At 40.0% G+C, this 24,621-nt stretch overlaps 1 protein-coding gene across 1 annotated transcript; it reads right to left on the reverse strand.

The window, feature by feature from the left end:
* Positions 1-694: 694 nt before the first annotated feature.
* NAPG (NSF attachment protein gamma) lies at positions 695-12,759 on the reverse strand. The gene is made up of 12 exons (XM_081205660.1): positions 12,601-12,759; positions 11,648-11,715; positions 10,660-10,744; positions 10,139-10,156; positions 8,923-8,953; positions 7,797-7,906; positions 7,612-7,678; positions 6,965-7,035; positions 5,473-5,551; positions 4,468-4,547; positions 3,143-3,272; positions 695-2,546 (listed from the first exon to the last, which is right to left on the reverse strand). Exons 1-12 carry the CDS (start codon positions 12,654-12,656, stop codon positions 2,397-2,399), a joined length of 945 nt encoding a protein of 314 aa, XP_081061786.1. The 5' UTR covers positions 12,657-12,759; the 3' UTR covers positions 695-2,396.
* Positions 12,760-24,621: the final 11,862 nt, after the last annotated feature.

Raw genomic sequence — 24,621 nt, forward strand, 5'->3', positions numbered from 1 at the left:
GAAGCAGATATTGAGGATCTTTTGAACCAAAGGCAAGGTATAAATCTTGATTTAAGATAGTTTTTCATGTTCACTGCATTCACAGAGAAGGGTAGAGTAAAACCAACACACTTTTGTCTGAACCACACCACCATCTTGTGGCAATAATTATACTACACTGCAATTCTAAATCCATAAACTGCCGAACAGAAGCCCCAAATGGGACATTTTCTTCTGAAAGCACCACAGGTCAACTCAGTTACTAGACTAAACAAACATACACCAAAGCATTCTTAAAGTCAATTGGTCATACCCAAGAGTCGGTACAATTTTGTGTAGCCTATTACAAAGTGTTCATTCTAGGTTCATTTTATAGTTTGTATGTGACCTTCCATATCCAGAAGCAACAAACTTCTCATTATTTACAAGACCCCTTAAAAGAGAAACAGTTGAGAAATGCCTGATCTAGCTAGTGACTGCCAATATTCAAATTACTTCTCACTTGGAAGATTTAAAGATTACACCGTAAAAGCAATTGAGAAATTCTAGTGACAGGATTAACAGATACTGTAAACAGCCTAAGTAACTTCTGCTCATTGAGTAACACTAGTTTTTCACCTCAACTACTGAGGTTTGATATTTTCAGTTCCATTGACATTTCAGCACCCCAATGGATCAAACTGATCACAATCATTATAAAAGCACACACAGAAACTTGTTGTTTTAAGATTTTTTTTTTTACAGCTGAATTACAGAGCCTCTTCTCAGGAGGCTGGATCTTGCAGAGAATTACAACATTTTTTTATACTCTACTGCATCCCACGGAAAGGCCAGGCAGAATTACAATTAAAGTACAGATTTCACATTGCATAAAACACAGTTTACACAACATCTGGATGTACAAATGAGCAGTATTCAATAATTTATAGTTATTTACTTTCATAGTATTTTAGCAACTTCATGCAAACCAACACATGCTTTGGCTCTTGAAAAGTTGGCATTATTCCTCAAAACCTTCCTCCTTGCTACATTTGCTCTCTTAGTCAAAGGAAGTGTGTACAGTGCTTTGGGAAACAAACACTAAAACATATATTATCAGAAAGTGCTGATTACTGTTTAACATTGAATAAAGATACTAGGGTTTCCATTACATTTTTGCCAGCTAAAATAAAGGTCATTAGGTCAAAAAATATAGACATTACGCATTTTAAGTTACACTCAACTTCACAAATTTCAATTCTGAAAGTGTCATTGCAATCCTTTGTAAAAATGTTGTTTCATTGCACACAAATTCAGTTTTATATCCCTGAAGATTTCCATGTACCATGAAAATAGGAAGTGGGCCTAGTTCAAAACTGTTATACTCACTGGGTTACAAACATCTCTCCATAAACGTCTGAATGTGTGATTTAAGAATTTACTGTCTCCCCACACACACACACCTCAAAAAACAACTGTGTTTTACAGTCATGTTCCTTTCCTCACACAATACATAATAGTGCAAGTCTATACTTGACAAAAACAGCAATAATTGAATTACCCGTGAAAGTAAACATTACCCTATGGCAAGGGATGCGATTAACAGGGAATTGTGTTCATGATGCTGAATCAACACAATTGAAAGCTACTAGGAATGTTATTGAACACATTTCAAGATCCTTCTCCTGTGGTATATTACTTCTCCCTGGAAAATCTGCAAGTTCATAATGTTAGATATTCTCTGAATATGAAAAGCGTATCATTTGCATACCAATGAGTGTGGGGTCCTTTTTTGCCCAGAAATGCTGAAGTTTCCATAGCTAAAGTATGTGATATTCAGAAGAAAACAAGGTTTCTTTTCCAGTTTATCTATAGAGGTGTTGTGTTACTCAGAAAACTAGTTTTCACTATTTATGCTTCTAAAGAACTGATTATGCCTTCCCAACACTGGCCCATAAACCTTCTATATACATTATGTTTCAGAAAATATTAGGGTCATATGGGAAAAGGGATAGCCAACATAGTTTAAGGTGTTCCACACTGTTTAGTGGGTATTGTTCAAAAAAATGCTTAACACTCCTTTGCCTGAATCCCATCCTTGCCCAGGAATATCAGAGCATGAAGCAATAGGCCCTGAAACTAGACATCTAGAAAGAATTATTAGAAGGTAGATGCCATCATCCAACCCCACTTCCCCTTTTGAAGGGAAGACTGTAATACTCAAAATTCTTTATTAAAGCAGATGCACTGCAAAGATGTAGGACTATAACTCAAGAAGACTTTGAGATGTACAACCATGCTTTCCGTATAAATTTCCCAGAAGCAGACAAATATTTAAATTTCCAATTTACTGATTGCAATGAAGTGACGGCAGCTTCCAGAATTGCTCATTGCCAGAAACAGCTAGGCTGACATTTAAGAGTAGAGTTGTATTGGAGTTACAGTAGTCCACTTGCATAATCATCATCTTCCTCATTTCCACGGGAACCTCCTTCACCTGGTTCACCCACTTTGCCCTGTGGAGTAACTGGGGATTTCTTCTTCACACCTCCTCCTGGGACAGCCAATGAGAGGCCAAGCTTGGCATACTGGCAGAGGGCAAGAACAAGATGTTGAGCATACATGCCCTGTTTAACTTACTCTGCTGCAGTCAATGTGGGTATTTGCATAAAGTAACAGAATGGTTAATTAGAAAATGCCAGCACCCCACTAATACTACTCTAAGGGAAAGTAACAGAATACAAAGCAGTGGACACATTCATCTGTGTCCCAGGGCACCGTGATTATTTCTCACTATTTTATCTCAAAAATTTAATCTACAAAGCCATTAACAATTGCAATAATAAAATTATAAGACATTAAGATTAAAAACACAAGTAATGTAAAGGAAGGCCTATCTCTGCAATCTGAAATCAGTATTTACAAACCTATGTTACAGCCAATCTTTTTTCTAGAAGGAAAAAGCCCTCTGAAAAAAAAGTTGTATGACCAAGATGACAAGATACTACCCACAGCCCATTCAGACTTTAGCTTTGGCAGTGACTTGAATACTCATGCATCACAGGAAATGCCACATTTATGCATAGCATTGCAACTTACTATTTGTCAGTACAAAACACCCTGTGGATCAAAATAATCAGTTAATATATTCTGCTTAAGAAAATAAACTGAGACACCAACTTACATCATTGTCCATGTATTTAAACAGTGGTGAATTGCAAACATCTGATACTTGGTCCTGGTCTTGCTGATCATACCCCTCTAGGAGCTGCTCCAATGCGGCACAGTCTTCACTTTCGCTGAAGCCTGGTATGCTGAAGCAATTGCAGTATTATTTAAATTACTCCACTCAAAGTAAAGAAACTAAATTTCCATATAAAGTACAAACAAGAAAATGGAAGACGCGAGAATCAGGGCCTGAGAAGTACCTAAACGACCACTTCCTACAATATGACCCTGCCTAGATTCTGCATTCTTAATCAGAAGCCCTACCCTGGTTTCCCTCACCATCTGAAGTTAGATGGGAAGTGACCAGGAAGACAACCTTTTAGGTGGTGGCACCCTATCTTGGAGATGTTCTCCCTAAGGAGATTTGCTTAGTGCCAACTGTACCATTTGTAGACCCAGATATACCAACATGCATTGACTGATTTTAACACTGCTTTTATCTGATCGTTCTGCGCAAGTTTTAATTATGATTAAACCACTGGGATCTTGGGAATTAGAGCATAGTGTCATCTGTATGGTGCACACAGCTTTATTTCTCCATTCCCATCTGAATCAGGAGAGGCTATGGAGGTACACTGAAGCAGAGAAGGCGTGGATGGGGGCTAATAAACTGAGGCTCAATTCTAGTAAGACGGAAATGCTGTAGGTGGGCAGGTTCCCATATCTAAGAACTAGGTGTTCCACCTGTAATGGCAGGAGTTGATCTCAAGTGGTTCCTGTGGCTAGGAGTGCTTAGGCCCTGTGTAGGCTAGTTTGTCAGCTATGGCTGTTCCTGAAACAGAATAGCTTGGCCCCGCTTAGACTAACGTAATGGGTTCTATGTAGGGATGCTCTTGAAGTGGTCCGGCTAATGCAGAATGAAGCTGCTAGATTAGTAAGTGGGGCAAGCCCAATGGGATCTTGTGTCACCTGGTTCTGAAAGCTTTGCTCTGGCTACCAGGCAGGTACCAGCCAAATTCAATGTGTTAGTACTATCATATAGTGTCTTAAATTGTTTGGGACCCAAATGCCTAAGAGTACCAAATGAATGAATGAATGAATGAGCAGCTTACTTTCTAAACCAACAAATGAGTTTTGTAGATGTAACAATTTGATATTAAGATGAGGAACAAATTTATTGTCACTCTTTTATAAGCAAGGAGCGTTTCTCAAAAAGATGATGTGCCAACGAACCCTGCATTCAGCGCTTATGCCAGTAACAGAAATACAGAACATAAGATAATGAAGAAGACAACTATGCTTTTAAAAATTAAAAACAAATCAGGCAAACAGATGACTTACCTACAACTTTCCCTGACACATTTTTCTGCAGCAACATAGTCATTTCTGTGAAGATGAACTAAGACCTGAGCAATAGTTTTCTAAAAGGAAAAAAAAAACGACTGATTCACTCTCTAATAACAAAGCTGTATTAATTTCTCAGTTAAACAGATTCAACAGAAAAAAATATAAATGTCAGCATCTCAAAAAAAGAAAAACAGAGGTACTTTGAATAATTAAGGGTGATTTTTTTCTTTCAGAAAAATGACCAGATCTTTGGCAACAAATGTTTGGCCTGCCATTTTCTGAGCCAAGATTTACAAGTTTAGCATTAAATAACTCTCCATAACTGTTTCAATTATAGAATGGCATAAAATAAATACACCTTTTGCTATTTAAGAGGACTTGGATCATTACAGATTATGTACTTTGGCCATTAGGCTACTTTGCCTCTTCTTCACCAAACTAAGGATGTAATTTTGCAGGTACTCCTCATACATTCATCAGCAAGCATTGAACACAATGATCACATCGGTACACGGAAGATGCTTGTAGCTTAAAATAAACACGGCCTCATGAAAAGCTGAACCTGAAACCCTGATAGCACCTAACAACAGACTCTGCTAGTCACACACAAGTCAATTAAATAACCAAGGCATGGCACAAAAGTTATGCAGGGGAAAATAAGTCTTACTCCACCCAATCCATAGATATTCGGGATTTTCAAAGCTGTGTCAGATTTTACAATTATAACACTGCATAAAATATGGTGCAGGCCAATATTTTTTAAAAAATCATCTTCCAAATTTGATGCTTGTTTTTTTAAATACTTTAAAACAAAAAACAAAAACATGAACCAATTTTAACATTTCCAACTGTTTTAAGACTAGAGATTAGCGCGTGTATGATTTCTAGTGAGGAATACATCTAACGTTGTTCAATTAGATGTGAGCTTACAAATTAGAGTAATTCAAAAGAAAAGAGCACTTTTTCAGAAATAGATAAAGAGACCACCTGGCTTTATACCTTGTAACAAGTTGGATAGTTTTCAATATCTTTATAAAGACTCTTTTCCTTCTGAATAGATACTGCAGCCTCATCTAGTCTGAAAGACAATGAGAAGGATTGGTACATTTAAAGAAAGGAGCAGCAGGAATCAGGGAGAGAAAATCACCCCTTAAGTGCCCATTTCCCAAAAAGGCAGCTCAACACCCAAGCAAGACATGAGCTCATGTGCGGTTACAGTGAGCCCATACTGAACGTAAAGCTGAAGGAACTACTTCCTTACAAAACACATGCTGGAGTGTAAGGAAATGGTGAAAAGCCAGGCCAGATTTATACTACCTGCAATGCATTTGGATGACTGTGTCTAATACAGCCACATGAGCACTGGGATATGGAATGTATGGCTGACACCATTACAGATGTACAGGAAGAAATGGTTATGATCTGCATGTTTTAGTTGTGCTAGCCCCAATTGAGTGCCAGTAACAATGAGGGACGCAGGTGGCGCTGTGGGTAAAAGCCTCAGCGCCTAGGACTTGCTGATCGCATGGTCGGCGGTTCGAATCCCCGCAGCAAGGTGCGCTCCCGTTCCTCGGTCCCAGCGCCTGCCAACCTAGCAGTTCGAAAGCACCCTCGGGTGCAAGTAGATAAATAGGGACCACTTACTAGCGGGAAGGTAAACGGCGTTTCCATGTGCAGCTCTGGCTCGCCAGAGCAGCTTTGTCACGCTGGCCACGTGACCCAGAAGTGTCTGCGGACAGCGCTGGCTCCCGGCCTCTAGAGTGAGATGAGCGCACAACCCTAGAGTCTGTCAAGACTGGCCCGTACGGGCAGGGGTACCTTTACCTTACCTAACAATGAGAATGACCTTTATCTCCCAAACCCGGACTAGTTTTGCTGCTGGGGAGATGGGAATCAATGGACATATACAGCTCTAAAGAAAAGGCAGTAGAATCTTAGAATTGAAGAGTTGGAAGGGACCATGAGGGTCCTCTAGTCCAAACTCCTGCAATGCAGGAATCTTTCTGCCCAACATGGGACTCAAATCCTCAATCTTGAGATTAAGACTCTCACTTTCTAGCAACTGAGCTAAATGAAACATTACTGAGATAGGGAATAGGTTTGTCCATTTTCAACGTTTGTTGTATTTTTCAAAAGAATGGTAAGTGGACACGAAAGGAATGAGTTTGTCTCCTTTGGCTTCAGTGTCTTTGCAGTTACCAGCCAATAGATGCCCACCACTTTTGAATTCTTTAATGAAATATCTGTTTCATTTGAAAGTCAGTTATAGTAGATGCCATTCTACAGGAATAATCTATCTCCCAAGAAGAAAATTTAAAAGTTTGCAAGCTAGGAAACTGCAATTCCCCCACCCCAACATGGATGAATGTCATCTGGATATCATGCAAGAATTTAATGACCAACTGTGAATTTATGCAAAAGCTTCATCAGCTGGCAGTGCCATGAGAATGATTTCATTTTAAAAAAGGAATACAAAAGTTAGGATGCCCACCTGCGACCTCTGACTAAAAGCCTTGAAGCTTTTCCATACATTTCAACTGCTTGCCGTAAACGTTCTTCATTCTAGATAAGAAACCAAAATCATATGAGAACATTAATGATTTGTCAGGTAAAATTCTCTCCAGTTTTACTTGACTTAATACACAGCTCTATCAGCTGGGTGACCCAAACCTCTCTGAGTAAGCTTAACTGGAACATGAAATTCCAGAAAAGTTGCAGCATTTAATGGAATAAATGCAGGCACTGCAAGGTAAACATTGCATTTTAAAAACTGTTTGTCGTGAATTGAGAAAGTGAAGACAGATAGCTTGCCTGTTTACCTGCTGGCCAAGCTTGGCCCCAATTTTCTAGCCCCATTTAGGCTTTGTTATCTACTCTTATGGAATATATACTATACAAATCAAATGACATTTGCTGATGAAAGTAGTAAGACTCATGTAAAAAAGAATTCAGCAACACCAGTTAAGTCTACTCAGCAGTGCTGTCAGAAAGACCAGACAAAAAGACATTTAATAAGCACACCTGAAGTTTCACTCTTTTGCAATAGGACTTGACTGCTGTTCACCTTCTAAATTTTATTCTCTGCCATTCTCAACACATTTCCTGGGGAACATACTATATTGCTTTCAGGCGACTTACTTCAAACACTGCTGCTGTCTGCTGATAAAGTTGTATAGCCTTGTCTGGATTTATATTTTCTATTACTCTGAAATAAAAAGTCAACATTATTATTTAGCTTGATGGCTTTTTTTAAAAAAAGCAAACTAGATAAATCAAACTTCTTTTCCAGAAAAGAAACCAATGCTTTGAGTTTGCAGACTTACTTCCCAGCCCGATCCAGGGCTATAGCTGCTGTGTCAGGTGTTCCATTCTCCAGGTACATCATGCTGGCTCTCTGAATCATTTCCACTGCATCATGATGTTGTTTCATCTCCTAAAGGAGAAAGAAAGAGATTCATGTTTGTCAGGAAAAACGGCAAATCAAAGTCTATCTAATACTTTCATTTAGTTTTATCACATTATTGCATATTTGAAACTATTAAAAGTTTTGTTAAACCCTTTGATAAAAATCAGTACAACAATCTTTAGTAGATGGAAACATTAAAAAGGCAAAGAAATTCCTGCAAGAATCGTAGAGTTTGCAAAGAGTGAATGACTAGGGGCAACTGCAAACACCCATTTATACAATTTTATTTCAACACTTTATGATTTAAATCTAAATGTATGTATTTCACGAAGATGCACTGCATTTGAGGCGATATGAAAACTTCCTATGTTGTTGATCTGTGATGGTTCAAGCATTGGCTATGCGTGTGAGAATCACCTGGAAAAGGTTTATTTAATGGGTTAGCTAAATGTCCTTCCCTCACTTTTATCCTAACCAAAAAGTGTAAATTTCTTCATGCTGAAAAGATCCAGCTCTTAAATACAGATTAGCTGACTTCCACATCAACAAAGGTTGAAATTCCTTACCAGGAACCACCTTCCTATTAAAATTACTTTGAAGTAAACAGGGCAATTGTTAAGATGTTAGGAGTCCTTGAATTTAAGACTATTAAGTAGTACTGATTGAGATCACAAGTACTGGCTTCGCTGATAAATGGATCATACAAGCAGCACAATTGAAACCCAAGAGCCAGCAGAATGAAATAGTTTGGATTTGGAGGACCTTGGGCTTGCTACCCTGGCTCAGTTGCACTGGTAGAAGTACCGAAAAAGGAGAGCCAGGTGCAGGGAAAGAAACTATCTAAACTTATTCCAAACCCCTTTTCAGCTTGGTCATGTGACCTAGCAACCTGGCAAAATCTACTCAAAATCTCAAAAAAATAAAACCCCACAAAAAACCCAACAAGTTTATCAAACTACAGGGTTAGCACTGCACAGGACAAGCACCCAATAATTAGTTGTAACCAAATCAAATATAGATGGTTTGACTGGAAATGGCCATACCTTTAACATCATGCCAACTTGTTCATAAGCTCTGAAACGCAAAGCAAAATTAAATCAGTGCTGAAAGTGAATGAATTTAAAGTGTATCATACCAAAGAATATAGGACAGACAATCCTAAGATGCAGGCATCTTGGAGCCTATTCACTCCGCTGCAATATGTAGAACAGAACCAGACATCCAAATTACATGCACTTTAATTTTTGCTCCATGACTTGGCTTGAAATGCGAATTCACAGCTCTCTCCCATGAGGACACTGGCTGTCCATGGGAAAAAAAGCAAGTTCCTTTTTTTAAAAGAGTAAAATAAAAAGTAGATGCATAACCGTACATCTCTTTTTACTACCTAATTCTGCAATATGTGAGAAAACTCACAAGTAAGGTGCTGTATATACTCGAGTATAAGCCGACCCTAATATAAGCCGAGGCACCTAATTTTAGCACAAAAAACTGGGAAAACTTATTGACTCAAGTATAAGCCGGTTCACCACACCACAAACCTGGTGGTGATGGCAGCGACGGAGGAAGAACAAGTAGCCCAAAAGGGCTGCTTTCAGGCTGCTCATTCCTCCTCCGCCACTGCTGACAGTGGCAAAGGCAGAGGAGGAGGAACCAGCAGCCCAAAAGGGCTCCTTTCGGGCAGCTTGTCTCTCCACCACCGCCTCTTCCGCTTGCAAGAGCAGGCATAGGAGCAGCGGTTGGGAGAGGCACAGCGCAGCGCAGCACCTTTCCCAACCATGGCTCCTGTGCCTGCCCTTGCAAAAGGCGGGTGGCAGCGGAGGGCCCAGCGGCGAGAAAGGGCTTCTTTCGGGCCACTCCTCCCACCTCACTCGAGTATAAGCCGAGGGCGGCTTTTTCAGCATAAAAAATGTGCTGAAAAAGTCGGCTTATACTCAAGTATATATGGTAATAAGGATTTGGGGGGAATGTATAAAAAAACCCTGCGCTTTTTGATTATTTGTTTTGTAACTGCTCCAGAAACAGGTTTTGCCTTGAATCTTAATTTTGTTTGCCCAGGCTTAGGCAGAGCAACTGCCGCACTGCTGAATGGGCTTTGGCTCTGGTGCAACTTTACACTGGCTTAACTTATTTCAGCTTCCTTTGTCCCAGCTTCCTGTGCACTGAATTGCTGAATTATATTTTGATGAGCGTCAACCTCAATTACATTTTCCATATACTGAAGAGCTCTCAACAAATTAAAACTGCATTCATACTTACTTTGCAGCATGGAAAAGACTGGAAGTAAATCATTTTGAGTCAAGGATACAAATTATACCATGTCTTCCTGAAATAAATACTATATTCAATCCTGAACTGTTTTTAAAGAGGGTATATACTTGAATGCTATTGGTACAAGTTAACATTCATATATGCACCAAATAATTCCACAAAGATAAGACAATCTAGATCCATTTCAAAACTACTACTTTTGGCTGTGGTGCAACAGACCCTTCTGCATCATGACAAGCAGCTTTTCTAGCTCAAACTTTTGATTGAAAAAGGCAAAAGATCCAATGGAGATGCAAAAGCTAGTGTCACAAGAAACACTCGTCAAGAGTCGTGGTCATGAGTCATGTGGTAAACAGAGAAACTTCTTGAATCTCCCCCCCCCCCAAAAAAAAAGATAGAAAACATTACATCAGTATTTCACTAAAAGTTTGGAATTAAAAAAAAGGAGTATCAGTCCAATAGTCATGTTTTCAAACCCTTAAGCAAAGCAAGAATTAATAAAAGGATACGCTTTATTGTTTTCCTGGCAGAGAGCTTCTTTATAATAGGCTTCTTTTGCCTGATCATATTGTTTGGCATTTTTAAAAGCAACAGCTGAAAAGAAATAGAAAAGAAACCATTAAAAATATATTATGTTCTGTGTTTGCATGTACATAGTAATATCCATTTACTGCACCTCAGAAATAATATTTAGAAGGGAACTTTTAAGAGACAATTTGGATTTTTACTTCAGCAAAGTGATTTCCCCCCAGATCCTGTCAAGTTTATTATCACATTCATTAATCAAATAATGCCATACATTTCTTGCAATTTTAAAGAAATGTGAATTACTTTTTATTATTTGTATTAATCTTGAATAATGATATGAATCTTAAAGAAAATCACATTTTAGCATCAAAGGCTTTCACAATGTTATGGCTACAACCTTTATGCACGCATACTTGAAATTAAGCTTCATTATACACTGTAGGGCTTACTTCCAAGTAAACAGGCATAGCATTAGGCTGCAAGAGACATACTTTGGCCTAAGAAGATTAGACAACACTCCAAGCTCTAGCCACTAGGAAATACTGTGCAACCTGACATCCATCAATAGTCTAAGGTAACCTCTGGTTTTCTTAATATAATGACTGCTGGGTTTTTTTCCCTTGCCTGGGTCCCCCAGAAATGATGGCTCCCATGAATGCAGAAATATACTTTTCCTAGATATTCTGAAGTGTTTTGCTCCTGAAAAGCCTTTATAAATTAAACCAATCTATCATTTCAAACAACCCCCCGAATATATCACCTGTCTATTTTTACCCTAGGTATATATTCAGAAATGCATCACAATGGCAGGTAGTCAGTTAGCTACTGCTGCAAGAATACAGCACTGTGGGTTAGAGGAATTTCAACAAGTTAATCCACAAACTGCCAATAGAAGTTAGCTTTGCCGGGGAACATATGAAACATATTTAAGGTTGCAAAAATGAACTGCCAACGTTTTACAGAACATACCTGCTTTTGAATATTCAGTTGCTGCACTGTCATAGTCTGGCTTCCATTTTAATAATCCAGTTTTCAAACTGAAATGTAGAATAAACCAAGAAATAGCAATTTATTTTATAAAAATATACCTCTTTATTGTAAACTGCTTACTTTTCTTACAAATAGTAATAACAGTGATATGCTACATCAATAAGGAATTTGATGCTGCAACTGTCATACCAGTGATTGCCTACTGCCTAATAATTTCACTAGATGTGTCAAAATGGTGACCAGGTATCAGGTCTTACAGTCAAACCTTTTCAATTCTACAAAGAAAAAGAGATTTATCTGGTTCAAACATAGCTGGGGGGGCATGGATGATCTTTGCAGCTTACTGGTGCCACAGCACAAGCCACTAGTTTCAATCTCTGACATAGCGTAACAGGATCTAGGAAGAGTGGTGATGACCTCTACCTAAGTACTGCAACCAGTATAGGTCGGGTAGCCCAGTGGTGCGACTTTGTGTTAAGGTAGAGTCCACAGAGGTTGGGGTAGGGGAGAGAAAGGAAGTACGCAATACTTCAGGGCTTGAACATCCTGGGTCAAGCAAGCCCCATTAAGGGGACGACGCGCTGATGACGAGGGTATGCCTGAGGGATGCAAAGTGTTGTCTGCGCATAAGAGCAAAACCCAAAACAAGAAACCGCCCCCCTCTTTTCTGGCGGGGGAGCTCCAGCAGAGCCGCCTGGAGTTGCTCTCAAGAGACGAGCGCGGGTCCGAGAGGGGCTCCCTCCGCCCACAGCTCCACCCGGGGGAAACCGCCCCGTCTCCCGGCGCTGCTCCATGGGGAGCTGGAGGTGCGCAGTCAGCCACAGCCCCCGCGTACAGCCTCCCCACTCGCCCGCCTGTTCCCCAAGGGCTGGCTTCCCTTGTCCCTCGCCGGCTTCCTTCGCCCTCTCCCCCTCCCGCCCCCCCTCGCTCACTATTTCTCCGCTTTAGCGATGTGCTCCAAGCCTTCGTTGATCTTCTGGGCAGCCATGTCGCCCAGCAGGACCTGCAGGGATTCAAGGCCGTGACGTTAGCGGAGGTAAGGAACGCCGCTGCACCCAAACAACTGCGAAGGGCGGAGTCTCCGCGAAGGGCGCTTGCGCGAAGACAGGGTGTTCCGCCCAGGGGCGGATCCGATTCCTTAGCCTTTCTCTCCTGCGAAGTCAATGCGGATTTTGCCAGCATTCCACAAACGGGTCTCTTGAACGACAGCTTCAATTAAAAAAATTAAAAATGTGCCTAGTTTCAATACATGAAAAAAGCACTCAATTTTTCAATAAAATGGCTATGACGTTGCCTTTCTTCCCGGACCCTGACAATGCTAGTTAATTTTATCATTTGATCTGCTTCCCAAACCTTTGATATCCAATCCTCCAGTGATAGTGCATTAGTTTCCCCAGTTATATTAGATTGCCATGCTTACTGCTGTTATAGATGTATAGCCATTTTTCTGTCTTCTTATAATACATTAATCTTTAACATTGCAAAAGATTAAAGCATAACTTTATCTACCATCTCAAATAGGTGACCTACATTTTGGAGGGCGTGTCTGCTCTTGCCATCTATTGCTAAAGGAATGGAAATATACTTTGATTTGTGCTTATATGACTGAACTGGTCAAATGAGTCTTTTACTTCATACAGATTATACTGCACTGTATTTCATTTTAGGAAGGCATCATAGCAGGTTATCTTGCAAGCACTTTATATTTTCCTAGTGACAAGAAAACTGTAGGAACAAACCAGTACTTAATATGCACTACTGTACTTAAATACTTGAAACAGAATCACAAAAGGTCATGCTAGAAGAATTGGTAAATAGACTTATTTGGTAACATGGGTTGTGGAGAGCTACAATGGTCATGGTTCAGTTCCCACCTTAGCTGATAATCATTGAGTGTTTTGAGCATAGGTGTCGCCAGGATTTATGTTGCAGGGCAGGCTTCATATTAGCTTAGATTTCTGCCTACAAATGGGTATAGTACAATCAGAAGTCTTGCACAAATACTAGGAAATTAGTACTGTAAGAATCATCAAGGGTTTTGCTTACTGAAAGTGAGATATAAACTCTTGCAGAAGTTTGTGATTGAGATGTATATACTGTACATTGACAGCGAAAACCTTTAAGAATTTGACTGTATTACAAAGGATGAGAGAGACTGTGGCCTGGAACATTTAGGATGAAACAACAAAAATTATCTAAAACAGAAACAGATGCAAAAATATATGGATACCGTTTTCAAGCCCAACAATGTTAAATAATAATATATATCCTGTGATTTCTGCATTAGCACTGCACTAAAACTTCTCTTATGTAGAGATCAAGTATCAGAATACTTTTGCTCAATGCTCTACTACTTTATACAGATATTTGGGACAAATTACAGGTCCTGGGACATAAAGGGTTCTACTGTAAAGGTTTTTAAAATAAAATTCTGGTTTAACTTACATTGTAACAAATGCTGTCCAGCAGAGGGCTGTATATGAACATATATTGAGCAGTTCCCGGGTATCATTAAACAAGATGGCTCTCAAAACTGAATTTATTTACAGAGTAATTCACTGCATCCTGTTTCTTTCTCTTGATATTTATTGCTTTTATACTACACAATCTATGGAATCAAGCAATGTCCTACAAAAGGTGCAAGATTTTGTGTGTGTGTGTGCGTGTGCTATTGCAGTGTAAGCATATGCTTGTTTACTAGGGCTGTGCAGTCAGGATGCACAATTTATGTCTAGGAATCCTCCCATTCAAAAAGTCTGCCCTGGGTCACCTGGCAGTAGCTCCACATCACATCCTGACCCTTCTCTGCTTGGGATAGGAATGGGACAACTCAAGAAAAGTGCAATGAGAAGTGAGGGCTGGGGAAAGTGATCAATAGTTTATCTTGTTCCCTCCCACTGGAGTTAATGGGAAGGGAATCTGAAAAATACAAATATTTAGGTTACAAAACTATAAAAATACAGTCATAACTCGAGTTGAATGCGCTTCGTGTTGAGCGCATTCGAGTTGCGCTCCGCGGCAACCCGGTAACGGAGAGCATTACTTCTGGGTTTCGCCGCTCACGCATGTGCAGACGCTCAAAATGACGTCACACGCATGCGCGGTAGTGGCGAAACACGACCCACGCACGCGCAGACGCACTGCCGCATCTTGCGTTCCGTTCGGGATGCGAACAGGGCTCTGGAACTGATCCCGAGGTACCACTGTAAAGAAAAATTAAGTTTGCAAAACAATAATTACCATGTGGTTAGGGTAGATCAATGTGTCAGTGTCCACTTATCCCCAGTGTAAATATGACATATTGGCAAAAGTCGGAAATTGAAAGATAAATATACCATGTACACGGAAATCGATTTCAGATTTGAGATCAGCATTGAAAGAACATATAAGAACAGTTGAAAAATCTCATGCAACAGAAAATGGAAAAAAAATTGTTCCCCAGTGATCTGTCTGAAGTCTCACAATATTGGGTATTCAGCAGTGCAGGGAAGAACAGTGTCTTTGATGTAGAGAAGAAGATAAAAATATAGTCATTGTTTTGCAAAGAATTATAGGATCTATCACTTGGGAACAACTACCTGAACCAAAGGCATTCATTTTTACAGCAAACTGAAATAAATGAGTTGTTTATATTAGATACATGATATAAAACCAATGCAATATGTTAGAAGAGAGTTATCTCATTATAAAAACCGCTGCATGAAAATGCCAGGGGAACTTCATTTGACCTTCACTGGTTTCTTAAGTCCCCAAGATATGCAAGATAATTTTGTTTGACATTTATTTAATGACCAGCTTTGATATGCAACATTCACTTGGCCAATGGGTTATAAATTGCTTTTGGAACACTTGTAGGAATTTACTTTTGTTAAGAGGCATACACAATTGAAATTGAAGATAATATATTCATTACTAGAAACTCAAGATCATAAAGCTATAGAGAGATAGAAAGCAACATTTTCATCTCAAGGCCTTCGGGGAAGAAAAAAATAACAAGGAAATGTCTTTGTTGCTATTGCAGACTATAGTTTCACCATTCTTTAAAAGGAACTGCAGTCAATTACTCCACTCAAGCTCTTTCTCCATCTCCTCCCTACAACTTCATGAACTGAGAAGAAGGCAACAGAATGCTACTGGAAGGAGATAAAGAAGTCCTCATTCAGGTCAAAGCTGCACGATGCAGCAAAAGAGCAAGAGAAATTAATGTGTTATGCCATCTTACAAATGATGCTTGTCTGGAGGGTTATGATTAATTTATAACCATTTGCCTTGTTAAAAACACATGTCACATGTAAATGCATGGAAAGATAATAACAAGGCTGCAGTTCTTTAATCATAAATACTGTGATCTGGATTCTTTTCTAATTTCCACAGTGATAGTGGTAGAAAGGAGAAAGAGGGACAGATATTGAATTACAATAATTTAAAGATCTTTAGGTATGGCGCATGCTAAGCTTTTTCTTTTTAGCTTCCCAGACTAATGTACCTCAAATCATGCGTGTAGACTGCATTATAACAAGATATCAGAGGGCATCTGCTTAATCAATTTGCACAGGTTATTCTGAATGTGGTATTTGGTCTTCTGCAGAATTCTGAATGGTATGTCAAGGACTGGAAGGAGGAATAAACCACAGGGAGAGGGTACAATTGGTAGACAAAGCATCTAGGATATGGATGCAGGATTTCAAACATACCCTCTGATCCGCAGAAGTCCTGCCCAACAGCTATGCAGTACAATTTGGTTGGCACTGTCTGCTTCTCAGGGCTTCAAGCTAAAGGTAAAGGGTAAAGGGACCCCTGACCATTAGGTCTGGTCGGGGCCGACTCTGGGCTGCGGCGCTCATCTCGCTTTATTGACTGAGGGAGCCGGTGTACAGCTTCCGGGTCATGTGGCCAGCATGACTAAGCCGCTTCTGGTAAACCAGAGCAGCGCACGGAAACGCCGTTTACCTTCCCGCCGGAGCAGTACCTATTTATCTACTTGCACTTTGATGTGCTTTCGAACTGCTAGGTGGGCAGGAGCAGCGACCGAGCAACGGGAGCTCACCCCGTCACAGGGATTTGAACTGCCAGCCTTCTGATCAGCAAGTCCTAGGCTTTGTGGTTTAACCCACAGCGCCACCCGCGTCCCTAGGGCTTCAAGCTAGATGAGCTCAAACAAAGCTGTTGGGCAGGACTACTAAGGATTAGAAGGTATGCTTGAAATCCTGCTTTTGTATCCTTAAATTGCCTTGCCTACCAACAGTGCTGTTTATGTGTCTCAAATGTATAAGATCTCCTTCATTTGGTCAATTCTATTGCCTCTTTCCCTCCACATGATTGTCTTAGGCACATGTGAACCCACAACTGTGTGAAGAAAGCACCACAGGAAACACCAGAAGTAAGAGCCAAAGTAGATGTGAAATAAAATACATCTTTGTATTTAATGCCTAGGATTTTGTTTTGTTTTTTTAATGCAAATAGGAGCAGGTGTGTAGGGAGAGGGAATGTAATAATTTCTTCCCTGCTGCAGTCCTGCCAAAAATCCCTCCAATGATGCTGGTATTTGCCTTGGGAGGAAATCCCCTGCTGGCAACCCCCACCTAGTTAATATAATTTAAATATTAGATTACTGCAATGTGTTATACATGGGGCTGCCACTGAAGAAGGTTCGGAAACTTCAGTTGGTGCATAATTCAGTAGCCGGGTTGTTCACTGGGACAAGATGATTTGAGCATATAACACCAATCCTGGCCGACTGCACTGGCTGCCAATTAGTTTTTGAGCCCAATTCAAAGTGCTGGTTTTGACCTATAAAGCCTTAAATGGCTCAGGATCGCAGTACCTCGAGGATTGCCTCTCCCCACATGAACCAACCCAGACCCTGCAACCATCACCTGAGGCCCATCTTCGTGTGCCTTCTCCACATGAGGTCCAGAGGGGGGCAACATGAAAATGGGCTTTTTCTGCAGTGGCTCCCTGTTTGTGGAACACTCTCCCCAGGGGAGGCTCACTTAGCACCATTATTATATATCAAGGTGCCAGGCAGAAACTTTCCTCTACAACCAGGCCTTTGGCCTTTAACTATCTGTGGCATTTAGAAGTGGATGGGCTGCATTCAGTGCATTTTCCCTCACTTGGTTTTAATGTATCTGTGTGGATCTTGGTTGGTTGGTTGATTGGTTGGTTAGTTGGTTGCTTGGTTGCTTGGTTTCTAAGACACTCTGGGTTGCCTTGGACAAGATAAAGCAACTAATAAATTTAATAAATAATACTTTTAAAACAGTAGGTTAAATGCAGGGATGCATTTAATATCAGATCTAGTTTAGCTCTAAGTAGCCATTTGCACAGCAGTATGCTTTTGAAATGGCTGCAGCTCTGGGAAAGGCTGGCCGAAATAACTAGTTCAGATGATATGCCCCTTCAAATGGATATTATTCTTGTGAGGAGCACAAACTGGAACAAATTGTTAAAGGCTGTGGCTGTACTCACTAGATAGACTCACTAATTTATCAGTACAGCTTGTGATGTAGCGCTGAGATTGTCACTGGGGAACTTAATATTTCTCAACCTTCTTCAGAGGGTTACTGTAATGTGAGGCAGACCCATGCATGATTCTCCAGTCTGGTACATAGGCACCAGTGTTTGGAACCGTGACATAAATCTCCAAGGATACATTGCCCAAAACCCATTTATCCACTCAAATGAGGACTAGAAACAGTTTTGTGAAAGGAAGGAAGGAAGGAAGGAAACAGAAAAGCTTGGGAGACCCCAAACTTTGTGCTGTAGGCCAGGCACATGCAGAAAGCTGGCATTGCTTTCAGCTCAAAAGTGTCTGGCAACAGTGATGAGAAAATGGGCACATCATTTCAACACTGCTGTAGATCTGCTAATTAAAAAGAAGTGTACAACTGATGACAATACAGCTGCCCAAAGTTAATCCATTTTAACAACATAGAGAGTGTTTTGACACTCAACCTTTTGCAGCATGTCAGCTGAATGGATCAGAACTTGGCAGGCACTGCTAGAACCTAATTTGCTGCAATGATTAGTGTTTTCTTCTACTTTGCTCTTTTATATTTGGTGTATACCTGTGAACGTATCATAAATCAGAGCTTACCTGTCATGAACCAGAGCTTAGCAGTCTTCATTCTTCAAAAATCCAGTAATCACAGGAATTGGCAGCCAAATCCTCTCGCTCTTTAGCTGTAATGAGGCAAATAGCAGTGTATTTTCTGACTCCCTTCTTCCCAATATATAAAAAAATTCACACAGATGGAAAAATCCTACATAATACATTGTGGTTGTGCAGGCATATTTCCTTGCAGTTTGGGAACTGCAACTGGACAATAAAATATTGCAATTTGACAATAAAATATGGTCCATGCAATCCAGAAAATGCCACACACCAATGTAAGTAAGTAAGTAAGTAAGTAAATACCTGAGATCTCAGCAGTTAGTTCTGCACTTAAATCATACTGGTTGTATCAACAAGTGTTGCTCAGCTGATGGTGTAGCTTCCATTAACAAAATGGGGAAGAAAGTCATTTTCAGCTATTTCCTCACCCACCCACCCACCCACCCAGAGCAGATTTAGGGTGGTACAGGGGCTTCAGCAGGGAGAATTAATTGCCAAAAATTGTTTACCATCATGTTCTGTTGACAGAAGCCTTACCACCAGACAAACAACACTATTGGACACACCCCTATCCTAAATCTGCCTAAAATCTCTATCTTTACTCTAAGGTACCTATTATGTTTGGGTATTTTGATTTAATAAAGGTTGTCTTTTCTTTCTTTCATTGCAATGTTATTCTTTGTCTTTTGAGGGATGCCTGAGAACTCATTTGAAACAAAAGGCAAATTATAAATCTTCAGATAAATAGGAATGGATATTTTCAGGGAATTTCAGAATGACTTTTTTGCTAACAATTACTAAGCTTCTGAAGCTTTGTACACTGCACAATAAACCATGACGCTTTATTGATGTCATCCTTATAATCTGACCTTTCCTTGGTCCTTGTTCAAACAAAGTACTACAAACTGTTACGGCCTACAGTATTTCTGACACAGGTAAACTTGATAATTCAAATTTTTGTGGGATTGATTTTCTCAAGGGTTTTCCAAGAATCCACATGGAACACTTGAAGACCCCATTCTTACCTTATTTTTCCGTCTATAAGACGCCTCCTATTTGGGGGGGACCCAGATTTAAGAAAATGGGGGAGATGTATCCATGCATAAGACACCTCCTAATTTTTGACATTATTTTTAGGGGGGGGGGGACCTAATCTTATACACAGAAAAATACAGTACTTTTTATTGGAAGCCACTTTTCAGTCTTTATGAAGAAAAGTGGGCTAACAGCTTCTCAAGTAGATGAATAAATAGACCAGTGCATAAATGAGGAATCTGTGACTGAATAACTGCTGTCATTCTGCTGAATTGCCTTTGCTGGCAAGACTTGGAAAACAAGTTTTTCTACAACACATTGCATTTCATTGTCAAGCACAGATGAGTAGAATATTCAATAGAAGGGTAGCATATGTTAGAGGACTATATTGCTACAAGAAAAATGCCTTTGAGCAGAGAAATCATTTTAAAAAGTTTGGGTGGGGGGAAGAAAAATTGTTCTGGATATGCAATGTTGCTGGCACAGAATAAAAAGCATCTCCACCTGGTTACTGTAATGGAAAATGAGAGATAATGCCAAAGCATGACAAGATGTGTTTTTCTCTGACATGTGCCTGGGAGGAAAAGGATAAAATTGCATGCTATAAATAATGTCTCTGAAGTGAGTGCAAAGTAGTTAATCCTGCCTATATTTCATCTTTAACCGACCTTGGAATAGTCTATGCAAACTAATTAATCTGAGCAGTCTAGAAAAGCTAAATCTTGAAGGCATGTGATGCCCCAGTAAAATACTACGGGATTCTGCTATTGTTGTACAGAATGAATGGTGCCTCCTAGTTTGGCTACTGTTTAATTCAATGAGCTGTTGATAGAATATGACATTCTTTTTTATTTAGTTTATGATAAATTTCTGTGTCGCTCTTGGCAGAAAACCTTACTGACATACCTTCCCTGAAGACTTTCAACCTGTAGGCCTGACTTGTCCTTGAAGCCTTTGGTATTTTGCCCAAAGCCTCAAAACAGGTCATTCCACACTTGTCTTATTGCCAGATGCCAATAGGGACACTATCAATGGAGAGGACTGTAACTGAAGCATGAAGTCGAGAAGAATGTTTGAGTGATTGCAATCAACTTGCTCAACTTAAGGAGCACTTGAGCATACAGTCGTACCTCGAGTTATGAACACTGTGGGTTGAGCGTTTTCAGGTTGTGGACCGCGCCAAATCTGGAAGTACTGGAACAGGTTACTTCTGGGTTTCAGCGCTCGCGCATGCGCAAAACCACAAAATGGTATCACGAGCATGCGCAGACGCGCCAAATCGCATCACACACATGCACAGACGCAGCGCTTCAGGCTGCGAACACTGCGGGTTGCGAACATGCCTCCTGCACAGATCACATTCTCAACCCAAGGTATGACTGTATATATTTTAGCCCTGGCCACTTTTTCATGCCATGCACTCTTATACCAAAGTTCCCACTTGTGTGATCTTAATTCACTAAACCTGAGGAAGGACCAATATAGCTACAGAGTGTACACCTGGCTGGGTCTATTTTACATCTAGTGGTAGGGTGTGATTAGCTCCAGTTACTCAGAATTCAATCCTCCATTGTAGGTGTGGCTATAAAGGAGGTGGGGAAGTCATTTTTATGTCTATTGACACATGTCTAAAGGAACTTTTAAATTTACTCCACCTCTTCTGAAGGCATATGGTGAGATTCACCTAATGAGTCCTGTCAGAATAATCCCTGCACATGGACTTCTGCTTGTGCAATGGAGCTTTCCTCCTCTCCTCCCTCTGTATGCCCCTCCTCCTGTTGGCTTTGTGTGTGTGTGTGTGTGTGTGTGTGTGTGTGTGTGTGTGTGTTGTGAGAACTCTCCGAACAGCACATGGAGAGAGAAGAAGAGTGTTCTATCTGGCAACCTGAAATGCTCGCCAGAATTTTACAGAATTCAAACTGAAAATTTTAAAGAATTCAAATTGCAATACAATAACATACAATATAAGAAATAAAAGAAGCAATTAAAATACAAAATACAGCATTTAGCACAGTAGGCTGCAGTTGCTACAACAGAAAAAAACAACAACATTAAGTGGTCTGCCAAGATCCTCTGCAATTTTGAAGTGGTCCTTGAGGAGAAAGTTTTGGAACCGCTATCCTAGACGTTTGACATTTCGTTATTTGACTCCTAATGTTAAAAAATATTTTATTGTTGGATTCTCCTTCCTTTAATATCACTTATTGCTAAACAACACAGGAAAGACAAAACACCAGGACTAAAAATTGTCTTCCAGGTGTACCCTGCAGTCATGACCAAAGTTGGTAAACCAAGGTCCACCTTGGAGACCAAAACCAAAATCAGCAACAATGGGGCCAGCAGGTTCCAGAATATTAGCAGTACTTATTATACCAAAGGCACCATGTTGGCTAAATTTGTTTTAGGCCATTTTGTGGAATTAAAATGAAAGGACACTCCTGGAGCCTGTTGTCTGGTGTGGGTGGGGAGGAAGGAAGGTGTCAGTGCAATGCTGGGCTTTGCCTTGCTGTTGACAGCTCCTAATGATGTTTCACCCCTAAGCCTATATTGAAGGGGGTGGAATCTGCCCCCTTCTCACCTTTAGCTACATTTCTGTAAATATGACAGGGTGGTCAAGAAGTGACAAATCAAAGTGGAATGTCAAAAGCAGCTGTAAAAAGATGCAAAACCACACACAAAAATGAGAAAGATACTGTTGCTCATCATTCTTAGCAGCTGGCCTCATTTTCCTAAGGAGCCAAAAAGAAACCCACAACAGTGAGTCATCTCGCATTTGCATCCTTAGCAGTGAAGGATGATAATTAATAGAATTACCATTTTGCATTCTGCATACTGAATATGGAACAACTTCCAGTCACTAGTTCTAGTCCTTCTTCTGTTCTCACATATTAAAGTGGATTAGAATCTCCACTATATGTGTAAACATGTGTTCAAATGATAACTGAAATCCACTTTTTCCTATCCTTTAAGTTAAATTTTACAAAGAGAATAGCTGAATCACATTAAAGGGAAATTAACTGTGATTAACTTCCATCAGGTTATATTGTAGTAAGCACGCCTACAGCTTGATCCTATGCATGTTTAGTGAGGAAGAAATTGGTCAGACTCTACCTTAATAGTGCTTACTCTCAAGTGTTCATAGGATTGAAGCTTTAGTGGGTAAAAGAGAATTATGGAAAAAGTAAACATTTGGTTTGACTATTAAGAAGTCTGTAGTTCTATACCCTATGCAATGACAGGAAGAAGGACCCATGACCTACAATGGGAGATACAAGGTACTGAAAAAATTATGTGCTTACTTTAGACACAATGCGCATACACTAGAAACATGTGGTCTTTACTCCTCAGATGGGTGGGGTATAAATAATAAATAATTATTATTATTTGTATGAACTTATGTGATTATCTGTTTGATGAATGGGTATTAATGTTGTACATTTTCCCATGAATTAAAAATGAAAGTGTTATGTACTGAAGTTCTCACCCTGGGCCAGCAGGGGGATACTGTAGACAGTTATGCAAATGAAGGATTGAAAGTGACGTTCAGTGATTGGATAGTTTTAGAAAGTTGTTACAGTAACAAGGTACTGGAGCTCTATATAAGCAGGCTGACTGAGCCCTTCAGCTCAGTTCAGTTCCGGACTCAGAATAAAGAAGAGCTGTTTGAAGAATCGCTGTGTCGTCTAATATGTTTGCCCAAAACTTAACAGAAAGAATAACTCAAATTTGGTCATGAAGGTCAGTGTTGCCAGCTTTACAAGTGAAGATGTACTGTTTGTACTATTTGTTTCAGCTGTTGAATGGTTAGCCAAGTAGATAGTCTATGACAAGTGCCCCTTTGAGTTTGGTGCCCCAGGCATCTGCATGGTTCATCTATTCCTAAATCTGGCCCTGAACATCCTGTCTTGCTCTTTCAAGCAGCAAGCTGATAGGGGACAATTATCCCCACAATATCTGAACATCGTGAGGAAAACTGCTGGAGTTGTTATGGAAAAGATGACACCTCTTTAATGAAAGTCTGACTCACTCTGTAGGTAAATTCAGAAGCAGGAGACCATTCACACTAAGTTGTACATGGCACCAGCTATTATTGGTATATCCCAGGACAAACAGCTGATGCAGCCACATCCTTAGAAGATACTAACAATAGAAAATCAGCAACTGGGTTAGTTTCATGGCATCCTACATAACAGCCAATGCAACTGAATGTCGTGTTTTTGCTGAAAACAACTCTTCGTATTATATCTCTCAACAAAGTATGTTTTAATAAAGCTTAATATTCTTGTCTGCATGCTTTTGGCTATGCATGGAACTTGTTTACGAAAAATTAAATGCATTTTGAGGTAAAGTGAGTGCTTTTGCCAACATTTCCATGGCTTTTTGGCTGTTGTTGTTCTGATGTGGGAAGACCTCTTGGCCGCGGGCATAATCTCCCACTTTACATACAGCTGGCAAGTGAAAACAATATCAGAGCATCTCTGTGACACATGCGGCTTTTATACGGCAACCCTTTATACTTTCCTGCAGTTTCCTTTGAAAATGCTAAGAACAACTGTGTCTGTTTCCTTTCATTAAGATTATGTGTTGTTTGAGCCAAAAGAACAGGACAAAGCCCATTAATTCTGTTCAAAATTGCTCTGCCCTCCACACACATTGTTTGGCTGGATACCTCTGTCTCAAAAATGAGTTTTATCCACTAGAAACCTGTAACGTGTTATCAGCTATTAATTGGAATGTTCCTTGGAGTTACAGGAGATAAAGAGGCTGTTGATAATAGATTGGCCCAACATCACATACATTT

The sequence above is a fragment of the Podarcis bocagei genome, assembly GCF_964188305.1.
Source record: "Podarcis bocagei genome assembly, chromosome: 8".
Lineage (NCBI taxonomy): Eukaryota > Metazoa > Chordata > Lepidosauria > Squamata > Lacertidae > Podarcis > Podarcis bocagei.